A 23,021-nucleotide genomic window follows, 5' to 3' on the forward strand; every position below is an offset into this window, starting at 1 on the left:
TTATGAACACCTGTTCAAATACTAAACAGCAAGTCAACCAATCATAACAACAGCTTAATTCAATAATGCAGGTGTAGTGCTGGCCTTGACCACAATTCAAGAACAGCCTAAATTTGGTTAACTTGGGTGATTGACGCAGATGAAAATGTCAGAGTGCAACTTTAACTTTTAACTTTTTTTTTTTTTTTTAAGATCCCGCAGAGAAATTAAAATCTCCTTAAAGTGGATATTGCTTTCAGATATTTTTTGCTGAAAGCAACGTTTTTTGCTGTTGATCTCATTGTAGTCACTTTTTCTGAAACAGCTTTGGGCACGACAATTTATTTAAGTTGGCTAAATAAAGCTTGTGTGAGCAATATTCTGTTTTTATTTCTGAAATACATACTAAAGTAAATCAAAATTTGAAAATTGCCTGTCAGTTTCTCAACTTTTCTTTTTACATATAAGTGCAAAGCTGCAGGACCGTATTCATGTTTTGCCTGTACAGTGAGTTAAGGATCCTTTTCTCACAGAAAGACAACTTTGCTTCTTTCATTAGAAAATTGCGTTTCTTTGTTGAGAAGATAAAAATAAAACTTGAATACTTGAAGAAGTTTGTACAACAGTTGTTACTTTCCAAATGATCAAAATGCTGATATTTAAATGTGGTTGCCTCCATTTATTGGAATAGAGCGCCCTCCTAAGGCATGTTCTGGAATTGTTTTCTTATTTTCCTGCTGATACAATTTGCCATACATATTTCAAACATGATGTTTGAAATCATGTTTCGGACATGATTTCATGTTTTAAACATGATTGTTTAGCAGATTGTTTTAGTTCAATTTAAATAGTTAAACTATTTAAATTATTCTAATTTTTTTTTGTTTTTCTTTTTAAAATGTAGCAAATTTCTCTCCTATATGGCAGCATCTCATAAACTGTATTATTATTATTAAGTGCTATAAAAGACTGAGTCCTAACAAAATATCACAAAACAGTAAAACAAAAACAACAGGTTGACTCCCTTCCACGTGTATCGGCTGTAACTTGATATAAGGAACAGGGTTTTTTTCCTTGCATTGTTTTCTCTTTCCAGTAGAGGGCAGGATGTGTCTCAATAAGGAATATTTTTCTCAGTGGAACCATTTAGTCACACAGGCTCGAAGATTCAAGCTGAATCTGCTGCATTTTCAAGTTTTTCAGATGGATAAACTGGCATGTAAAGTGATTTTACAACAGTTCCTTCATTTGGTGGAGGCTGTAAGATCTGTGATCTCAAAACAATTTGACCATTTTTTCCATCAGTTTGCTCTTTTTGCAGAATCTCCAAAGCATTTCTGATTGATCTCACCCTGTAGATCATTTATTTGTATGCAGCTGTTATATTTTTTTCTACTTACATGACCGCAGCACTTTTAGCTCTCTAAATTTAATAATAAATAAATAAATAAATCTACCAAGTGAGCTTTACAATCTGTGTGCAGAATAATAATTGTACCACAGCATCAATGTCTAAATTACTGTCTAAAAAAATATTCTTGAACTTTATTTTTATTTGATAAACTATTTAATTTGGTATTCCTCCTTTGTTATTTTTTTTGTCTAGATGGGACAAATAAACATAAAACATTTTTTAAACCCTTTTTATGAAATTAGTTATATTCAGAAGTTCACTGCAAAGTTAATCAAAAGGAGGATATGTTTATCTTTACTGCAACTAAAAAAATAGGAGTTCATTCTTTTGTTAGTAGTTGTCCTGTTTGGTTGTTTTACCTGTTTAACAAGGGCAAGATGTTCTCAGAAATACTCAGCATTCATTAGAAGCAGAAGGCAGAAAAAAAACTCTCTCAGAGCTATTTTGACAGAGAGAAACAGTCTCCTCTTTGTTTTCATGGACCTATGTGCTGAAAAAGTCCCTGGGTGTTTGGTTCCCAGCCAAATGTAATTTGACTTGACAGACGTTTGCACCTGAAGAATGATTCATGAACAATGCTTCACTTGATTTCTTATTCCATTGCTCCAACGAAGATTTGAAAAACAAAATCCAGACTCAAACAAACTGAAGCAAAGCTCGAAAAAGCCACAGGCGCTGTGAAAACTGAAATATCAATGTTTAGAAGGTAATAAGTTGAGTTGAATTTGCTGTTTTTAAATGTAGATGTTTGAATTGTTGGGGTCGCTACGGGTTACTGTGGTTTACTGTGTTTATCATTACAAAGATAAAAAATAAAGTGATTTTTGGATAAGATAATCAGCAATTTAGTAAAGAAAAACAGTCTCCTGAAATGTTTCTTTTATTCTCCTTGCATGAAACCAATTAATCCAACCATTTATATAAATAAAGCATATTTTCATTCCCACAGTCGCCACATGCTTTCTCAGGATGAGGGATTGCTGTATGAGTCAGTGACTCAATGCAGTTACTTGGGTTTCATTATGCATATTAGTAAAACAACCAATATAAACTGAATTTGTCTGTATTATAACTAAGATTGAATTAGAAGTTATAGAAGTTGATTGGAGTGAGTTTCTATGATTGGATTTGATTAGATATTTGTAGATATGAACTGGAGCTGTGTGGTTTGTAAACAGCAATGAAATCAAATTTGTTGGTCTCTGTCTCTATATATACTAAAGAGATTAGAAAACTAAACTAAGAGTTAAAGGCAGAGCAGAAATCCGGTGTGGTGTGTCACTGAAAAACCCTCCCACAGGAAGATCTCGGATAATTGTAAGAATGCTTGTCACAAATCCAAGTTTCAGTTCAAGAAGTGGTAAACACACCTTAAAAACGGGAACTTAGGACTATTCTCCAGTTACATCTGTGTCTTGTTTGCAAAGCTCTCATGGAAACATTTGAGGTAAATGTTTTTATATATGTGATTGTTCAATGGTGAAGTTGATTTTCTGCTTTATATCATGATTAAAAGCTGTTTTAATTGAACAAAATATAAAACGCTGCAGAACGTTAAACCAGTTGGACTTGAAATACCAAACTGCAATGTGGGCACAAAGACGACAGTATGTATTATCGTTCAAATGTTTTTCCTTTTTGTTTCACCTGATTGTTCTTCTTTAATAATGTAAGTTTTGATAAAGTTACTTAAGCAAATGTAAAAAAGTAAGAACAACATAATCAGGTTGAGAAAACAATAAATTGGGAAACATTATTAGCTTGTAAATAAAAAGCTTTCCAATTCTTTCTGGTTTAGAAGAAATGTTTGTGGAGTTAAAAAAGATTTTCCCACAAAAGAATCAACAGCAAAGAAAGACCTGCTGTTTGTTTGGTATATTATCACAAAGAAAGGTATGTTTCTTTTTGACATGACAGGGAAGGAAACAAGTTTGTGAATAATCTATGGAAACATATGGTTGCTAATGTCTGTGAGAGCTCAGATTCAAAATTACTTAATGTCCATAACACTTGCAGTATAGTATATATATATATATATATATATATATATATATATATATATATATATATATATATATATATATATATATAAACATATGTCCTTAATAAAATGTTTCATTATTGTTTCTCCATAATATAAAAAAAGAAACAAATAGCAAAAAAAGACCTAAAGATCTAGAACTATCTCTTGGTTTTGGTAAGGTAATCAGGTAAGGTAAACAATGCAGTGAAGATCAACAATATGATGGCTTCATCTAACTAACAGAGGATGTGTTTTAATAAAGGAGGTTTTACAATGAGCCACTCTGAGGAGAGAGAAGAGGCCTGCAGGTTCTCAAATGATGATCGGTTTGAGGAAAATGACAATGAGCTCAAAGCTCCCAGGTGAGATCACCTGACGGTATGATTTACTGTAGCGCTTTGAAAAATATTTTTGGTGTACATACTTCCCAAAGCACGTACACCAGTACGTAATAACTCTGCACCAGTCTGTTGAGTTATTTTTAAATCTCTACATCAGCTGCTTCTGAGCAACATTTTCTTCCACCTGAAGTCAGTAAATGTTTCACCTGTTTTAGGTCTGAGCAGGAAAACCAGAGATCTACGGATTTTCCTCTTGGTTTCCAAAGGTGAGTTTAGTTTTCAAGGTGAATCCAAACAGTTATTATTTTAATGCATCTATTGACAACAACCTTTCATTGAATGCAGCCCCCCTTTTGTTTTGTCAGGCTTTGCTAAATGTTTTCTCATAGTTTTTCTTTAGCTTATTTTTAACTATATTTTACTTTTGTTTGTGTCCTTGTTTTTTTCCCATTTTCATTTGATTTTACAGTCAATGACTTCCTTGTTTTGATACTCATTTAAGCTGCTTTAAATATTAAAACATGGTGTGTAATTTTTAAACTCACTCTCAAATTATAAGAACTTGTCTTAATTTTTATTTGCAATTTTCATTTCAATTTTCATTACTTGTAGGACTGATCAGGGGAGCAGCCCTTCACCAAGCTGTTTATCCATAAAAAGTGGGAAATCCATGGATTACCCTGTTAAATTCAAAAAGTGAGATTCATACAAACTTGCTCTGACTAAATCCTTCCAAACGACTTATTTTTAATTGGATCAATTATTTGTTTCTGACAGAAATGAGAAGAACACAAGAAGGTTTTCCATGCCAATAACTTTGTCCTTGCAAAGTGATGAATCTGAAAATGTTCCTGTTGGTTCTAAACAACGTTCATTGTCAGAGTAAGTCAGCTGGAGTTTTGCTCTGTAAATAATTTTTCTCAGACATCCAAGGATATTTTCATTATTCTGACCTGCAACTTATGCAGGTATTTTAATGAACTGTATTGTGATGGTATAATGCTTACAGGTAGCAGTTTACCATGTTACAATTTAAGTGTATAGACAACTAACATGATAAGCATCCTCATTTCTTTTTTATGTCAGAGAAATAAAAAACTATCATTGCATGTCTATAATTTAAAACACATTGTATAGAGTATTATAAAGCATTGTTGGTAACAATGACACATGACAAAACTTATGAAACTTATGAAAATGAACAGTATTTTTTTTGTCTGTATGACACATTTTAACACATTGTGCTGTTCCCTCAGGAGGGACCAGCAAACATCAGAGGGATCCACCATTCAAACAAACCTGGACACAATATTTATGGTAAATAACAGTGGATCAGAGTATTGCTTTAGCATTGAAAAAATAATCCCAAAAGTATCCGTCTACTTGTATCTTTGTTCTGGTATTGTTCATATGTGCAAACTAAAGAAATGTATTGACATTCAATATTTTGTGTTTTCAGTTAAGACATGTTAGTACTATAAAAATAGCATGGTATAAATGCTCTTAACTCGCTCTGTAAAACTTTACATTGATGAATTGATAAAACTAATGAAATATTTGTACAGTCTAAACAAACATGCTACTTTTACAAAAATTTCCAATATGTTGCAGCAGCAAGGCAATTACCTTTTTTTATTTCTTGCAGACCCTTGAAAAGGACACTATTAAGTTTGTGAAGAATGAGCTAAAGAAGATTCAGGGGATTTTGGACAGAGGGCGATTACAAAACCAAGAAGAAGAGATGCTATATGAGCAGGAGAAGAAGAGAAGCAAACAAGCTATTCTGAACATCTCTCTGCATTTTCTGAGAACAATGAATCATGGGGAGCTTGTTGATGAACTACTAAACGGTAAGATTATTTCAAGAACAAATGTTGCATTGGATCTGTTTATTTTTTTTTTAAATTTTCTAATAGTGAACGAATAAATTAGAGGTGGTTATGCATCTTTTAATACAGCAAAAGTTTCAATGGTAACAAGCCTACTAGTTTGGAAGCAATTTTTTGGAAAATGTCAGGGACCTTTTTCCAGCACATTTTAGAGCTTTTTCATTAGCTGTCATACACCCAATTTTAAACTAAATTGAAATGTCTGTGTTTTTAAATGAACTGAAATGAACTGATTTGATTCTGCTGCGGCAAAAAATGTTGTGCTTTCTGGTATCCATTGCTTACAGGAGTCAATTTCAAGATTTTGTAGTATTGAGCTCTTTCACTGTGACATGTTCACAACTTTTATGATATTTCTTTGTAAAGGTGACTTCATCATGAGCCAGTATGAGGACAGTGATGAGACGCAGCTGTCCTCAAATGATAGACTGTCTGAAGAACATGACAATCAGACTGGATCTGGGAGGTAAGACGCAAAGGGATTCATCTATTAGTTAGTGAAATATTTCCCACCAAACATCTCTCTATGTTTCTCTTTGTTACAGAATTAATATGAAAAGATATATATATATATATATATATATATATATATATATATATATATATATATATATATATATATATATATATATATATATATATATATATATTATACGCAGTTTTATTCTGTGTTATGCTTTTAAATCAACAACTCTTTGCAGCACATTTGTTTAATTTTAACAACCTTAAATCCTGTTTTGTCTTTCCTGGTTAATGTAACTTAATTTACCTTAACCAATAACCAAAACTAGCATTCTGTATCAATTTTGTTCATGTTTATTTTGTTCTAGACCTGCATCTGACACACCTTATAATCCTTCCCCAAGCTGTGTGTCCATGAAGAGTGACAAATCTAAGGATTACCCACTGAAGTTCAAACAGTAAGGTTTACAGTTTTATGCTACATTATCATTTTAAAACCATACTTCTTCATTTTAAAATCAAGATAGATCTTGTTTTTTATTCACTAAATCCAGTTCTGTCATTTGGGAACCGATTTTACCTTAATGTAAAATTGAAACTAGTTTTCAATATTTCTCCTTATACTTCGTTTGTTCTAGATCTGAACCTGACACACCTTATAATCCTTCCCCAAGCTGTGTGTCCATGAAAAGTGACAAATCTAAGGATTACCCACTGAAGTTCAAACAGTAAGGTTTACTCAGATTAATCATTTTGTTGATGTTGCTCTCTATACAAATATGCTCATTGCTGAGTTTTGTCAGGACTGAGCAGAAAACTGTGTTGGTCCAAAGTGACAAATGTATAGATTATCCTGTTGGTTTGAAAGGGAAAGATTAATACAGTTTTATTCTGTGTTATGCTTTTAAATCAACTTTTTTCAGCAGCATTGTTTAAGTTTACCAACACTCTTTGCCCTTAAATCCTGTTTTGTCTCTCATTAACTAATTTTACCTTAATCAACAAATAAAACTAGCATTTGGTATCAATTTTGTTGTTTTCTTTGTTCTAGACCTGCATCTGACACACCTTATAATCCTTCCCCAAGCTGTGTGTCCATGAAGAGTGACAAATCTAAGGATTACCCACTGAAGTTCAAACAGTAAGGTTTACAGTTTTATGCTACATTATCATTTTAAAACCATACTTCTTCATTTTAAAATCAAGATAGATCTTGTTTTTTATTCACTAAATCCAGTTCTGTCATTTGGGAACCGATTTTACCTTAATGTAAAATTGAAACTAGTTTTCAATATTTCTCCTTATACTTCGTTTGTTCTAGATCTGAACCTGACACACCTTATAATCCTTCCCCAAGCTGTGTGTCCATGAAAAGTGACAAATCTAAGGATTACCCACTGAAGTTCAAACAGTAAGGTTTACTCAGATTAATCATTTTGTTGATGTTGCTCTCTATACAAATATGCTCATTGCTGAGTTTTGTCAGGACTGAGCAGAAAACTGTGTTGGTCCAAAGTGACAAATGTATAGATTATCCTGTTGGTTTGAAAGGGAAAGATTAATACAGTTTTATTCTGTGTTATGCTTTTAAATCAACTTTTTTCAGCAGCATTGTTTAAGTTTACCAACACTCTTTGCCCTTAAATCCTGTTTTGTCTCTCATTAACTAATTTTACCTTAATCAACAAATAAAACTAGCATTTGGTATCAATTTTGTTGTTTTCTTTGTTCTAGATCTGAACCTGACACACCTTATAATCCTTCCCCAAGCTGTGTGTCCATGAAAAGTGACAAATCTAAGGATTACCCACTGAAGTTCAAACAGTAAGGTTTACTCAGATTAATCATTTTGTAGAAGTTTCTCTCTATACAAATATGCTCATTGCTGAGTTTTGTCATGAGTAAGCAGAAAACTTTGTTAGTCCAAAGTGACAAATCAATGGATTATCCTGTTGGTTTGAAAGGGAAAGATTAATACAGTTTTATTCTGTGTTATGCTTTTAAATCAACAACTCTTTTCAGCAGCATTGTTTAAGTTTACCAACCCTCTTTGTCCTTAAATCCTGTTTTGTTTCTCATTAACTAATTTTACCTTAATCAACAAATAAAACTAGCATTTGGTATCAATTTTGTTGTTTCCTTTGTTCTAGATCTGAACCTGACACACCTTATAATCCTTCCCCAAGCTGTGTGTCCATGAAAAGTGACAAATCTAAGGATTACCCACTGAAGTTTAAACAGTAAGGTTTACTCAGATTTAATCATTTTGTAGACGTTTCTCTCTATACAAACCTGCTTATTGCTGTGTTTTGTCAGGACTGAGCAGAAAACTGTGTTGGTCCAAAGTGACAAATGTATAGATTATCCTGTTGGTTTGAAAGGGAAAGATTAATACAGTTTTATTCTGTGTTATGCTTTTAAATCAACTTTTTTCAGCAGCATTGTTTAAGTTTACCAACACTCTTTGCCCTTAAATCCTGTTTTGTTTCTCATTAACTCATTTTACCTTAACCAAGAACTACAACTAGCATTTGGAATCAATTTTGTTGTTTCCTTTGTTCTAGATCTGAACCTGACACACCTTATAATCCTTCCCCAAGCTGTGTGTCCATAAAGAGTGTGTTGTTGCGCAACACCCCCCCCCTCCTTTCTGTCTCTACTGTCTCACTCTCTGCTTCCTCTTCTGAGAGGGGAGATGTGCTACCAGCTCTCCTTCTAACGGGTTAATTGAGTTTCCTAAATCTGCCGGGATTTACCCTGTCCAGAACTGAAGTAAACTCTGTTTAAGCTGGTTTCGAGAAACGATTCGCCTGGTTTTCTGACGGCCTACATCCAGGTGTCCCACCCTTCTTCCCCCTGTGAATTAGCCAGACTGAGCAGCCTACAGCCAACTAGTTTCACAGAGCACACCTGTTAACGGTCGCTCGTTCTCTATTTTACAACTTGCATTTCTTATTGAACCAGGTAGGTTTTAGTGACTCGGGTGAGTCCCAAGGATGACGTTTTAAATTTGGGCTACCAGCAACCTAAAAACATTTTAAACTTTTTCCTCTCCAGAATCAAACATCACAGCTATTTTACAACCATCAAAGAACTTTAAGGTGACTCATTAACTGAATGTCCACAACATCTTTTAGATTTTCTTTATGCTAAATATTTTATTAGTAAGGCAGTTTTGCAAGGGTCAGTACAGCTTAATTCAGTAGCAGAAATAATCAAATCAGTAAAATCAATCATCTAGTCTATCTTTCCCTACTGCTGACACTGAGAACTAAAAAAAAGGGAACCTTTGAGAGAGACGGACGGAGTTTGGCGTTTCGAACCCCAGACCTGGGGCTTGATGATGATGAAGGTGCTGCAGCAGGAGGAAGATGTTGATCAGCGAAGGCAGGAATCTCTGTAGGTCTGATGAGCTTCTTCTCCGCATGGATGGTGAGGTCACACAGGACTTGGTGCTGGCAGGAAAAAAGGCACCAGTTCTTCTTCTTTGTCTTTGCCTTTGTCTTTGTCTTCATCTTTGTCTTTGGGGTCTGAACCCAGCCGATGAGAGAAGTGCGATTTGAAGCCACAGGTTGTGGGCCTGACCGGTTGGTCTCCATGAGCGGGACAGTCTTCGGCTCTGTGGCTCCGGCTCTTCTTCAGCTGCAGAGTTCTTTGTCCATCTCTTGGCTCGAAGCTGCCCGGAGGATCCAACGAAAGGTTCCTCTTTTGCACCCACCTTATATAGGGTTTATCCACCCTTTTGGTGCATTTTCATTGGCTGTCTGCTTAGACAGATGACCTCACATCCATCACTGTCCTTCAGACATTATGTCCTGAAGTCTGTGCTAATGTCTCAGAGTTGCTCAACCTCCTATGTCCATTGCCTGCACAACCTTTTACCTAAATAAGGCGGTGATCATCTCTGCTCTCCTGTTAGTTCCCCTTTTTCCCTTCCGTTCACCTTTCACCTACTCTCTACCTACAACATATCAGTGATGTTTAATTGCAGTTACACCTTTTACACCATTTCAGGTTCAATGTAAAAATCACATTTATATCACATTTATTTTCTTTAGCTTCTCTGATCTAGCATTCATTTATAATTTTATAACCATAACTTATATCACATTTATTTTCTTCAGCTTCTCTGATTTAGCATTCATTTATGATTTTATAACCATAACTTATTAATTATACTTATTATAATCTTAATGTGAGTTATTACAGATGTTCTTCTGAAAAGAAACCAAGAATAATCCATGATTCTAATTATTTGATACCAAAGTTACAGTTACTTGTTTTTCTTGTAAGTGTTCCCACAAATGTACGTGTAAATATTATTACAAGTAAACCAATATTAATATAAGTATTTTACTTTGAATCTTATCAAATTACTCAAAATGTTTAGATTTAATTCTTTAAACTTTCATGCTTTAAAATAAGAAATAGTCTCAGCTATTTTTATAAATCTGCAGGCTGGAAACTTCCTCTTTTTCCAGGAAACCTGCTTTTCCTGTTTAATGACTCTTTCTGACTGACTATGATTTCTTATGATTAGATAGAAAAAAGTAGAATTAAAGCAAAGTTTGCTTTAGACAAAAACAACACACACAACCAGATTTATTTTATTGACACTTAAGTCTACTGTTGGGCCTAGATGTCACTTGAGTGATTCATTTTAAAGATAACTTTATTTATTATTACTGTTAAACTAACTTTATTGACACTTAAGTCTACTGTTGGGCCTTGATGTCACTTGAGTGATTCATTTTAAAGATAACTTTATTTATTATTACTGTTAAACTAAAATCTCCAGCATGGGGAAGTGGGATGAGCTCGGATTTTCTTGACAAGTGACAAATCTAAGGATTACCCACTGAAGTTCAAACAGTAAGGTTTACTCAGATTAATCATTTTGTAGAAGTTTCTCTCTATATAAACCTGCTTATTGTTGTCTTTTGCCAGAAGTGAGCAGAAAACTGTGGTGGTCCAAAGTGACAACTGTATAAATTATCCTGTTGATTTAAAACTGTAAGATTAATACAGTTTTATTCTGTGTTGTGCTTTTAAAATCACACTTTTTAAATCTTATTCTGATTATGGATAATACTTTCTTTCTTTCAGGGCTTTGGTGAAAACAAGAAGCTGTCCTGTAGATTATCTTACTGATGTCAAACAGGAGTAAGTAAAAATGACTTTTTTCTTTATTAACTGTAGTGGATCATGAAAAATTTTTCACCTTTAATATTTTCTGTTTCAATATTATAAGTAATTGAAAAGCCCTGCAAGAAAAGGTTTTAGCACACTTACCTTGGTTATATTTGACCAATAATTTTTATTATTTTCTTCCAGGAACAAATGTACTTTATGCATTTCAATAGCAAATAAATGATAAAAGATAATTCAGCATCTTAGAAATAACAGTGAGCAAATTATGACTGTTTTTTGATTGATCTTTATTGTTTATTTATGTTAAAGTTATCACTACCAAGCTCACAAGAGGCCAAATCTGGACTCAGTATTTCAGGTAAAAGTACAGAAAATGTTTAACTAACTGAGTTGTTAAAATCTAATGGTTCTACTGGAATTTAAACTTTAAATGCAATGAACATTTTTAATTATATTTTTTTCCTAATAAAGGATTGTGTGTTTTGAAAATGTTTCTTCAGTTAAATATCCAGTTGAGGTCATACATATAGATGCTGAACACAAGCAGATATTCTTTTATGGTTCCTGAAAATGTTAACCTCTCATCTAAAAGGATTCTTTTAATAACTGACTAAATGTTTGTAGCAGAGATATATTGAAGCGTTTCAGCGCTCCAGTTATTAGACTCTACTAGTTTCAATGAGCACTTCAAACTAGTCCCCAGTCTAGTTCCCATTACCCTGAAATAAAATTGATAAGAGGTTTGATAAATTAAAATTCAGAATACTTCCCATATCACTACCATGATGATATTAGGATTTTTTTATATACTACATCCTTGAAAGAAATATACATTAAAACATTTTAATCATACCATTGTCTTCTTGCAGATTCTTGAGGAAAACATTGTTACTTTTGTGAGGACTGAGCTAAAGAATCTTTATCGGTTGTTAAATCCAGAACACTTTCAAACCTCCAATGAGAAAAATCAGATGGTTAATTGTGACGATGAAGAGAAGTGGGGCATCAAAGAAGCTTTTGTCAACTTAACGCTGGAGTTTTTGAGGGGAATGAAGCAACAGACGACTGCTGAGTTGCTACACAACAGTAAGAACAGAGCAGGGATTGTCCTGATTCACTTTTCCTGTACAGTCATCAAAATAATGTTGGGAATGAAATGGATTCAAATGAACAGATGTCACATTTACAGTTATAGTCATCACATACGTTTTATTAAAAAAATAATGGCTTTGCTGACAAAACCATGGATTTCTGGAAGAATTAAAACCTTTGGAGGGACATACTCAACTTCATTTTTTGCATTTATTTTTATTTGGATAAGAATCTTTACACTATATAGAGCAACCGTAGCTCTTACTATTAGCTTGCACAGTGGGACAATGCTGTTTTCAATGATCTATCACTCAGATACTTGATTTATTTGAGTTTTCTGTTTATAATTGTATCCTAAGAAATAAGAAAGCTTCCTTAATTGAGAAATTATTGCCATGCTGCTTAAAATAATGTAATATTTAGAAAATAAATACCCATGAGCATGCCATTGGAAGTCGGGTGCCTGTGCAGTTTGATATTATTTTGTAATAAAATATGTCTTGTTTTCTTTCAGAATGCCTTGTGGCCAAGAGTCACTGCAAACTCAAATCTAATCTAAGGAGGAAGTTGGCGTATGTATCTGAAGGAATCGCCAAAGAAAGAAATCCAACTCTTCTAAATAAGATCTACACCGAGCTCTACATCACTGAGGGAAAGCCTTCAGAAGTCAACTGTAAACATGAAATAAAACTGATTGAAAGAGCTCACTCAAAGCCAGAAAAAACAGAAAAAACAATCACTTGTGAAGATATGTTTAAGCCCATTACTGGAAGTGATAAACCAATCAGAACAGTGATGACAGAGGGAGTGGCTGGCATCGGGAAAACAGTCTTAACACAGAAGTTTGCACTGGACTGGGCAGAAAGCAAAATTTACCAGCACATCCAGTTTATGTTTTTGATTCATTTTAGGGATTTGAACATCATGAAGATGAAAAAAATAAGTTTGGTTGAACTTATTAATCTCTTCTTTCCTGAAACCAAAGAAGCAGAAATCTGCAACTTTGAAAAGTTTCAGGTTTTATTCATCTTTGATGGTTTGGATGAGTGTCGGCTTCCTTTGAACTTGAAGACTAATGACAATCTGACAGATGCTACACAACACACATCACTAGATGTGATACTAACAAACCTTATCAAGGGGAAATTACTTCCCTCAGCTCGTATCTGGATCACAACTCGACCTGCAGCAGCCCATCAGATCCCTCCTGAGTTTGTTGACCTGGTGACTGAAGTCAGAGGATTCAATGATCCTCAGAAGGAGGAGTACTTCAGAAAGAGATTCACAGAGGAAGAGGAAAGCAGAAGGATAATTTCTCATCTCAAGACATCAAGAAGTCTCCACATTATGTGTCACATTCCTGTCTTCTGCTGGATCTCAGCAACAGTTCTGGAAGATGCCTTTAAAACGAAAACCAAAGGAGAGCTGCCCACCTCCCTAACAGAGATGTATGTCTACTTCCTGGTGGTTCTGTCCAAAGTGAAAAATGTGAAGTATGATGAAGTAGCTGAAAATAATCCCCTATGGACTCCAGAGACCAGAGATATGATTCAGTCATTGGGGAAACTGGCCTTTGAGCAGTTAATGAAAGGCAACCTGTTCTTCTATCAATCTGACCTGATGGAGTGTGGCATCGATGTCAGCATAGCATCAGTCTATTCAGGGGTGTTCACAGAGATTTTTAAAGAGGAGAGGGGGGTATTTCAAGATAAAGTGTTTTGTTTTGTCCATCTGAGCATTCAGGAGTTTCTAGCAGCTCTCCATGTCTATCTGACATTCACCAACACTGGAGTCAATCTGCTGTCAGAAGAGAAATCTACAAACATGCAGTCCCAAATGTCCAGAGAGACATTTGAGCTCTTCTACCAGAGTGCTATAGACAAAGCTTTAAAGACCCCAAAGGGACATCTGAATCTGTTTCTTCGCTTCCTGTTGGGTCTTTCTCTAGAAACCAGTCAGACACTTCTCAGAGGTCTTGTAATAGACACAGCAACCGGAAGCAGTTCCAATCAAAATACCATTCAGTACATCAAGAAGAAGATTGCAGAAATCATGTGTCTGTCTAAGAAAGCCAATTTATTTCAGTGCCTGAACGAGCTGAAGGATTATTGTCTTGCAGACGAGATTCAACAAACTCTGAGATCATCAAAACTGAAAACAGATCATCTTTCTCCTGCTCAGTTGACAATTCTAGTCAACATCATGTTGTCTTCGGAGGAGAATCTGGAACTGTTTGACCTGAAGAAATATCCAGTTTCACAGAATGTTCAGTTGGCTCTTTTGCCACTGTTCATACATTCTACCAAAGCTGTGTAAGTAAAAAAAAAAACATATTAAAATGCATATTTTGAATTAGACAACAAGTATTCTTTTCTTTCTTTTTGTAACCTGTTTAGGCTCAGCTACCTTGCTCTGACAGAGATGACCTACCATGCTCTGGTCTCAGGCCTCCAGTCTCCATGTGGCACGCTGAAGGACTTGGACCTCAGTAACAATGACCTGCAGGATTCAGGCCTGAAGTTGCTGTGTGAAGCACTTTGCAATTCAAATTGCAAACTGGAAACTCTGAGGTCAGGAATTAACTGTTTCTTTACCACATGAAATTTATTTTGTTAACCTTAAGACACAGTTACAGTCCCACTTTAGTGGCTTTGCCTCTATATTTAGTGGCTTTTCAGACTTTTAACAAATCTAGCAAATGTCACTGATCCCACTCTGCATGAAGAATGTAAATATAATTTCTCATGCTACACAGCCATTTTGTTTTCAGAAGACAATATGCTATGTACGTGCACGACCTGGTGACCAAAACTCAAACTGTGCTTTTTATAACCAGAAAGGTTTTAATGAAGTTAATTAATTTATTTTAACATCTGAAATGGACATATGGGATATTACCATTGCTTCAACTTTGTTACGCAACCTCATAATTTCAACTTCAACAAATACACTTTTTATCAACATGTATAATTTTTTTTTCTTTGCTGTCGTTTAGGTTGTCAGGCTGTCTAATCACCAAAGAGGGCTGTGCAGTTCTGGCATCAGCTCTGAAGTCCAACCCCTCTCACCTCACAGAGTTAGATCTGAGCTACAATCATCCAGAAGAATCTGGAGTGAAACTCCTTTCTGCAGGACTGAAAGACCCAACCTGGGCATTGCAGACTCTGAAGTATGTAGGATGTAGACTGAACACACATTTCAGCTATCAGAAGATTGCTGGTTAATTTCTAGCCCTACTGTGTTGTTTCAGAACGGAACCATTTGGAGCACAGTTTTTAAACCCTGGTCTGAACAAATGTGAGTACTTTGCTTTTTTTTTTTTTTTTTTTTTTTACAACTATTGACATAGTTTGTTCTTTGCAATTTGTTCTTTGGTTTATTTTTATAGCACTTGGAGTTCTAATAACATCTTAAATTGATTAATACTATATAATTGATCTCATGTCATGGGTGAGAAAACAAAAACCAACAAAAATCAATGTTTCTCCACTTCATAACTTTCTGTCTCTCCATCAGATGCCTGTGAAATCTCAATGGATCCTAGCGGTGCTCACAGAAACCTCCAACTCTCTGACAACAACAGAAAAGTGACAGTGGGAGGAAAGAAGCAGCCACATCCTGATGATCCAGAGAGGTTTGACGTTTTGGAACAGCTGCTGTGTAAAGATGGTCTTACTGGTCGCTGTTACTGGGAGGTTGAGTGGAGAGGAAGAGTTTCCATCGGAGTGACGTATAAAGGAGAAAGTGATGACTGTGCTGTTGGCATGAACAAGCCGTCCTGGACTTTGTTGTGCTCTGATGATGGTCTATCGGTCCAACACGGAAACAAAATAACACCCATCCATGGAGACCCTTCAAACAGGCTGGGAGTTTATCTGGACTGGCCTGGGGGGATTGTGTCCTTTTTTGGGGTTTCTTTGGATAAAAGTACCTACCTTCACTCCTTTACTACTAAATTCACAGAGCCAGTTTATCCTGCTTTTGGGATTTCCACTGATTCATCTCTGTCTTTGTGTTAGATGTAGTACTACAGTAAGAACAATTGAGGTAATCAGAAGATATAATCCTTAAGTAAATTGCAAACATCTTCATGTCTATCTTAATCCAAATTCTACTTTGGATGTACATGCAGTATGTACGCCACACAAAGTATTGAATCATTTCCTTTCTTGATAATTGAATCTGTTGACGCCTATTAAGCATTTAACAGGTTAATTATTTGCTAAATGGTAAATGTTATTAATGAACCAAAACTATGCTGATTACAGATGATGGATGAGTCACTACTTATTATTATTATCAGTTTGTATTCAGGGCCTCCTTCTACTTGCATCAGTGTCCTGCTGTGATTAAAGAGGAAAGACTGCTGGGCTGATTGTTTGCTTTTGAAGGAATGAGGAGTGGAACAACTTTTCTAAGACAAAATAATATTTATATTTGAAATTTGTTGGAAGTCAACCAGGAGAATATTTCTGTTGTTTTTATATCTTTTTTGTATTCTGATACTAAACTATTTTTAGAATTTACTGATGATAAACTATTACAAAACATTTAATTCTAGTAAACCTGTATTGTTTCGTACAAATTTACAGCAACCATCAGTAGCCTTTCAAGTTATAACTGTGTGCATTATGCAGCATTGCGCTTACAATTAAATTGTTTTTTTTTTAAACCTGCTGTTATGCAAACATCAGTGTTTTTGGAAAAGAAATTATCTTCCACAGGTTTAATTTAAGTCGGCTTGTTAATATGATACTATCATAAGCGTCATGATGTGAGTTTTCTCTGACATGTTGTGTAATTTGTGGGTTTAATTTTGAAGTTTACTTTGCTAAGAGACTTTCATTGTTGCACGTATTTTGGTTATTTGGAGTTAATATGTAACTTTCATTCAAATATTGAAGTGAGCTGTTTAGATACACATTAAAATGTTTATTAAAATGTTTGCTTGTTTTTCTGATCTTGTTTTAAAGCTTTTATGTTTTTTCCTGTTTTTTTTGTTTGTTTTTTTGACATAAGTAGGGCTTATTTTTTCCACATTTGAAAACAGAATATGACAATGTAGCCACATTTTGGATATTCTTTGACAACATACACTGAAATCAATTATAAGTCCTTTATCTAAGGAACAAAAGCTCAAAAACTGCTATGAATACAGTAAAATTTCAGACATGAATTAAATCAATGATGAAAAGCTTAAATTAAAAATCAGAAAACTCATAAACTCAAAAATCTAATAAGGAGTTTGACAGATACAAGATTTAATCCAAGGCTGCTTTCAGTTTTTACAGTGTGCAGTAAACTAAATTAAGAAACATAAAGGCTCCAAAAACAGTTCATGTATGATGACTTTTAAATATGCTCTTTTTTCCCCCATCTGCCTGTGAATATGGTTCACACACAGTGGTGGGATGTTACTGCATATGATTACATCTCAGATGTAATCCAGATTTTAAAAAATGGCTTTTGTCTGTATTACCAGAGGGCCAATTTCAGGGATTATATTAGAGCGCCATCTTGTGGTGATTTATTATTTTATAAATAATGGCAAGAAATGCATTTAACATTTTTTTTAAAGTTTCTTACAAACATTTTGGCAGATTCCTCCCTCTACCCCAAAAATCCCATTTTCACAATTAAACATGCATAAAGAAAAAAAAAAAAGCCATTTGTCACTGCAGCTTCATCCCTGATAATTATGCAGCCATGTGAGGGAGACCAAGCTAAAAAAAGATACAATGTTCCTTCTCTAATTGGATGTAAAATATATTATATTTGAAAGTTAAAACCATTTTTGGTGCTTGTAGGACAGACGTGTTGGTGTACCATAAATATCATCTTAAATGTTTGGGTATCTTTCTGTAAATACCTTCAGTTCTGGTTGAACAGCATTCCTGTGGTGCTAAAAGCAGCTCCCAGAACATTCCAGGGACAAAAAGCAAACAAGCAGCCGCAGTGTGTTTATTCTCATGAATTTCTTTTGTATCTAAGACTCCTTTGTTGTGTCATGGAAAAAAAGTTGAGACTTTCCAGTCAAAACATCTATAATTCTTGGAAAAATGTACATCCATTGCGAATCAAATAAAAAATATTATTCCACAGAATTTCTGAGAATTGGGTTTTTCTGATTTATATCCTGTAAATGTATCTGAGAAAAGAACTTAGACATGTAAATGGTATTTATATATTTTGCCTGCAGTAAAAAACAACAAACAACGTATTTAATCTGATGAAAGTTGCTGTTGTATTTTGTCAGTTTGTGAAAGCATGGTAACTCCCTTCCACTATTCAAACAGCAAGCGAACAGTTCCAGCAGTAATCTCTGTACCAAATCAAAAATGTTGATCCTGTGGTTTTCTGCATGTGTCAGTGGACACTTATGCTACATTTAGCTTGGTATATCTAAGAGGTCTGATGAAGAGTGTGATGAAGGTTGTGTAAAATGTTTCGTGTTTTAGAAGAAATATTACTTTTCACAAAACATAAATGTTCCAGAAATCTCTTTCCAGATAGGGAGACTGTTTCCACACTTTCTTTGTTTCTCATTTCTCACCAGATTTTATTTTTAGATATTTTGTATGTTCTGCTACATTTTTGTATGTCTACATGTCTGAACATCTATAGAAACTACCTGGACAATAATCCATCCACAACTCACTTTCTTTCCAAGTACATCTGAGGAAAAATGTTTTTAGATGTAACACATTTCAGTGATTATTGAAAATGTTCTCTTTAGAGCTGCCCTCAAAATCTTATAGTACTCAGTTTACTTCATTGGATTTATGTAAAAAGTAGATTTAGACTCTAAGAAGACAATGTTGTAAATTTACAAAAATTATCCTATTTGGAAAACCTTTACTACATTTGTTTGTGGGGCTGTAACAATAAATAAACCAGGGAAAATGAGTTAAAACCAGGAGGGCAAAGTTATTATTCTTCAAGAATAATCTAAAGAAATCTTAAAGGCAAAAATGAGAACCTAAATGAAAAGAAATGACAACAAAAACCAGGGTTTCTAGCAAACAACAAACCCTCCATCACAGCACCACAACGCTGCAGAACACATGCTGCCCACTTGGCCCTGAAATCAGTTTCCCAGTTAGCCTTATACTCTGCTAATGAAGATGCAGAGTGAAACCAGCTGGGTCTGCTTAACCTGCCAGAACTCAGCAGCAACCTGAAAAGGCGAGGAAATCCAACATGCAGCCACCAATGCATGTAACAGTTTGTCATATGTACTCAGTGGCGCAAAAACGATGTGGGGAATTTTTTTTCTAGTCAGCATTTTATGTACTTAACAGCTGTTTGTGTGTTAAATGATCAATAACAGAGGAGGGGACGCCTAATCCCTGCCAGCCGCTCTCCCCTCCCGTACAGGTAGCTTGGGCAGCGGCCCTTCGACAACGCGCTGAGGCGCGTTTTTTTTTCTTTTAAATTTGTAGTAATGCCTCGACAACAGGGAGCTAAAGATGGGGAGCAGGAAAAACTCCGGGGCACAAAACAGAAAACGGAAGAGGGGGAAGGATAAAAATGTTGGAGAGACGAAGAAAAGCTTTTCAAAATGGTTGAAAGACAGAAGGTAAGTAATGTCACTGTATCAACAAGAGAGTTGTAAATATTCAGGTTAGCTTAAGCTAGGCTAAAATGACAGGCGGTTGTTGTTGTCCAATACGGGACGCAATTTATTCCGTATTGCCATAAATGTCTGATAGACACACCTATCACACACACCTCAACAATAAGTGTAATAACAATGACCAAAACAAAACACGGGATATATTAGGGTCAGCTAAATTGTGGTTGCGGGACCTAAAAAGGACCCCACGTAGGTAGCCATGACCTGTTGTCATGGTTACCTAGAGACGGAAACTACGCAGCCGCAGTGAGCTGCTATCAACCGGTGTCTTTTTAAAATGTCCACCCGATAAAACACCATTCTTAGAAGTAAAACCTCTGGCAAAAATACAGATGGTAGTGGGAAGACACAGGCTAAACAATCACAGTGAAGTTTAATAGGGGCATTAAAATAAATGTGTCGGTGACCCCAATGATGAAGGAAAACTTTGGACTTGGTGTTCCCTCGCCCGGACGCGGGTCACCGGGGCCCCACTCTGGAGCCAGGCCTGGAGGGGGGGCACGATGGCGAGCGTCTGGTGGCCGGGCTTTTACCCATGGAGCCCGGCCGGGCTCAGCCCGAAGAGGAAACATGGGCCCCCCCTCCCATGGGCCCACCACCCGTGGGAGGGGCCAAAGGGGTCGGGTGCAGTGTGGGATGGGTGGCAGCAGAGGGAGGGGACCCTGGCGGTCCGATCCTCGGTTGCAGAAACTGGCTCTTGGGACGTGGAACGTCACCTCTCTGGTGGGGAAGGAGCCGGAGCTAGTGCGTGAGGTCGAGAGGTTCCGGCTAGAAATAGTCGGTCTCACCTCGACGCACGGCTCTGGTTCTGGAACCAGTCTCCTTGAGAGGGGCTGGACATACTTCCACTCTGGAGTTGCCCAAGGTGAGAGGCGTCGGGCAGGAGTGGGCATACTTGTTGCTCCCCATCTCGGCGCCTGTATGTTGGGGTTTACCCCGGTGAACGAGAGGGTAGCATCCCTCCGCCTACGGGTGGGGGGACGGGTTCTGACTGTCGTTTGTGCTTACGGGCCGAACGACAGTTCAGATTACCCACCCTTTTTGGAGTCCTTAGAGGGGGTACTGGAGAGTGCTCCTCCTGGGGACTCCCTTGTTCTGCTGGGGGACTTCAACGCTCACGTGGGCAATGACAGTGAGACCTGGAGGGGCGTGGTTGGGAGGAACGGCCCGCCCGACCTGAACTCGAGCAGTGTTCTGTTGCTGGACTTCTGTGCTCGCCATGGATTGTCCATAACGAACACCATGTTCAAGCATAAGGGTGTCCATATGTGCACTTGGCACCAGGACACCCTAGGCCGCAGTTCGATGATCGACTTTGTCATCGTTTCATCGGATCTGCGGCCGTATGTCTTGGACACTCGGGTGAAGAGAGGTGCGGAGCTGTCCACTGACCACTACCTGGTGGTGAGTTGGCTCCGGTGGTGGGGGCGAAAGCCGGTCAGACCTGGCAGGCCCAAACGTGTTGTGAGGGTCTGCTGGGAACGTCTGGCGGAATCCCCTGTGAGACGGAGCTTTAACTCCCATCTCCGGCAAAACTTCAAACACGTCCCGGGGGAGGTGGGGGACATGGAGTCTGAGTGGACCGTGTTCCGTGCCTCCATTGTCGAGGCGGCCGATCGGAGCTGTGGCCGCAAGGTTGTCGGTGCCTGTCGCGGCGGCAACCCTCGAACCCGCTGGTGGACACCTTCGGTGAGGGATGCCGTCAGGCTGAAGAAGGAGTCCTATCGGGCCTTTTTGGCCTGTGGGACTCCGGAAGCAGCTGATGGGTACCGGCGGGCGAAGCGGCATGCGGCTCGGGCGGTTGCTGAGGCAAAAACTCGGGCGTGGGAGGAGTTTGGAGAGGCCATGGAGAAAGACTTCCGTACGGCTTCGAGGCGATTCTGGTCCACCATCCGGCGTCTCAGGGGGGGGAAGCGGTGCAGCACCAACACTGTTTATAGTGGGGATGGTGTGCTGCTGACCTCTACTCGGGACGTTGTGGGCCGGTGGGCAGAGTACTTCGAAGACCTCCTCAATCCCACCAACATGCCTTCCACTGAGGAAGCGGAGCCTGGGGACTCTGGGTTGGGCTCTCCAATCTCTGGGGGCGAGGTCGCCGAGGTGGTTAAAAAGCTCCTCGGTGGCAAGGCCCCGGGGGTGGATGAGATCCGCCCGGAGTTCCTTAAGGCTCTGGATGTTGTAGGGTTGTGTTGGTTGACGCGACTCTGCAATGTCGCATGGACATCGGGGGCAGTTCCCCTGGATTGGCAGACTGGGGTGGTGGTCCCCCTGTTCAAAAAGGGGGACCGGAGGGTGTGCTCCAATTATAGAGGGGTCACACTCTTAAGCCTCCCTGGCAAGGTCTATTCAGGGGTCCTGGAGAGGAGGGTCCGTCGGATAGTCGAACCTCGGATTCAGGAAGAGCAGTGTGGTTTTCGTCCTGGTCGTGGAACGCTGGACCAGCTCTACACCCTCGGCAGGGTCCTGGAGGCTGCATGGGAGTTCGCCCAACCAGTCTACATGTGTTTTGTGGACTTGGAGAAGGCGTTCGACCGTGTCCCTCGGGGAGCCCTGTGGGGGGTTCTCCGGGAGTATGGGGTACCGGGCCCTTTGATACGGGCTGTCAGGTCCCTGTATGACCGGTGTCAGAGTCTGGTCCGCATTGCCGGCAGTAAGTCGGGCTCGTTTCCGGTGAGAGTTGGACTCCGCCAGGGCTGCCCTTTGTCACCGATTCTGTTCATCACTTTCATGGACAGAATTTCTAGGCGCAGCCAAGGTGTTGAGGGGATCCGATTTGGTGGCCTTAGGATCTCATCTCTGCTTTTCGCAGACGATGTGGTCCTTTTGGCTTCATCAGATCGTGATCTGCAGCTCTCGCTGGAGCGGTTCACAGCCGAGTGTGAAGCGGCCGGGATGGGGATCAGTGCCTCCAAATCCGAGGCCATGGTCTTGAGCCGGAAAAGGGTAGAGTGCCTTCTCCGGGTCAGGGGGGGTGTCCTGCCCCAAGTGGAGGAGTTTAAGTATCTCGGGATCTTGTTCACGAATGGGGGAAGAA

General features: G+C 37.8%; 1 protein-coding gene across 4 annotated transcripts; it reads left to right on the forward strand.

Annotated features, from left to right (window-relative positions):
* The first annotated feature begins 2,705 nt into the window (after positions 1–2,705).
* LOC116717523 (NACHT, LRR and PYD domains-containing protein 3-like) lies at positions 2,706–18,455 on the forward strand. Of its 4 annotated transcripts, XM_032558973.1 has the most exons (22): positions 2,706–2,840; positions 3,679–3,778; positions 3,973–4,023; positions 4,370–4,453; positions 4,535–4,639; positions 5,014–5,074; positions 5,403–5,607; positions 6,013–6,112; positions 6,477–6,566; positions 6,747–6,836; positions 7,160–7,249; positions 7,430–7,519; positions 7,843–7,932; positions 8,259–8,348; positions 11,215–11,271; positions 11,569–11,617; positions 12,129–12,345; positions 12,866–14,663; positions 14,748–14,921; positions 15,347–15,520; positions 15,602–15,648; positions 15,868–18,455. In XM_032558973.1, the coding sequence occupies exons 2-22, from the start codon at positions 3,690–3,692 to the stop codon at positions 16,368–16,370; spliced, it is 4,254 nt and encodes a 1,417-aa protein (XP_032414864.1). In that variant the 5' UTR covers positions 2,706–2,840; positions 3,679–3,689; the 3' UTR covers positions 16,371–18,455. The 4 variants fall into 4 exon arrangements, with proteins under 4 accessions (XP_032414864.1, XP_032414867.1, XP_032414866.1 ...); XM_032558976.1 differs by lacking the exon at positions 8,259–8,348; XM_032558975.1 differs by lacking the exon at positions 7,160–7,249.
* Positions 18,456–23,021: the final 4,566 nt, after the last annotated feature.

This window comes from Xiphophorus hellerii, chromosome 3 (genome assembly GCF_003331165.1).
Source record: "Xiphophorus hellerii strain 12219 chromosome 3, Xiphophorus_hellerii-4.1, whole genome shotgun sequence".
In the NCBI taxonomy this organism is placed as follows: domain Eukaryota; kingdom Metazoa; phylum Chordata; class Actinopteri; order Cyprinodontiformes; family Poeciliidae; genus Xiphophorus; species Xiphophorus hellerii.

What these genes read in the sequence shown, in the direction of transcription:
- LOC116717523 (XM_032558973.1), top strand. Translation starts at nt 3,690, where the DNA reads ATGAGCCACTCTGAGGAGAGAGAAGAGGCCTGCAGGTTCTCAAATGAT. An exon ending in TTTCCTCTTGGTTTCCAAAG is followed by an intron (nt 4,024 to 4,369) that starts GTGAGTTTAGTT and finishes CATTACTTGTAG; the next exon opens with GACTGATCAGGGGAGCAGCC. An exon ending in ATACATTCTACCAAAGCTGT is followed by an intron (nt 14,664 to 14,747) that starts GTAAGTAAAAAA and finishes TAACCTGTTTAG; the next exon opens with GCTCAGCTACCTTGCTCTGA.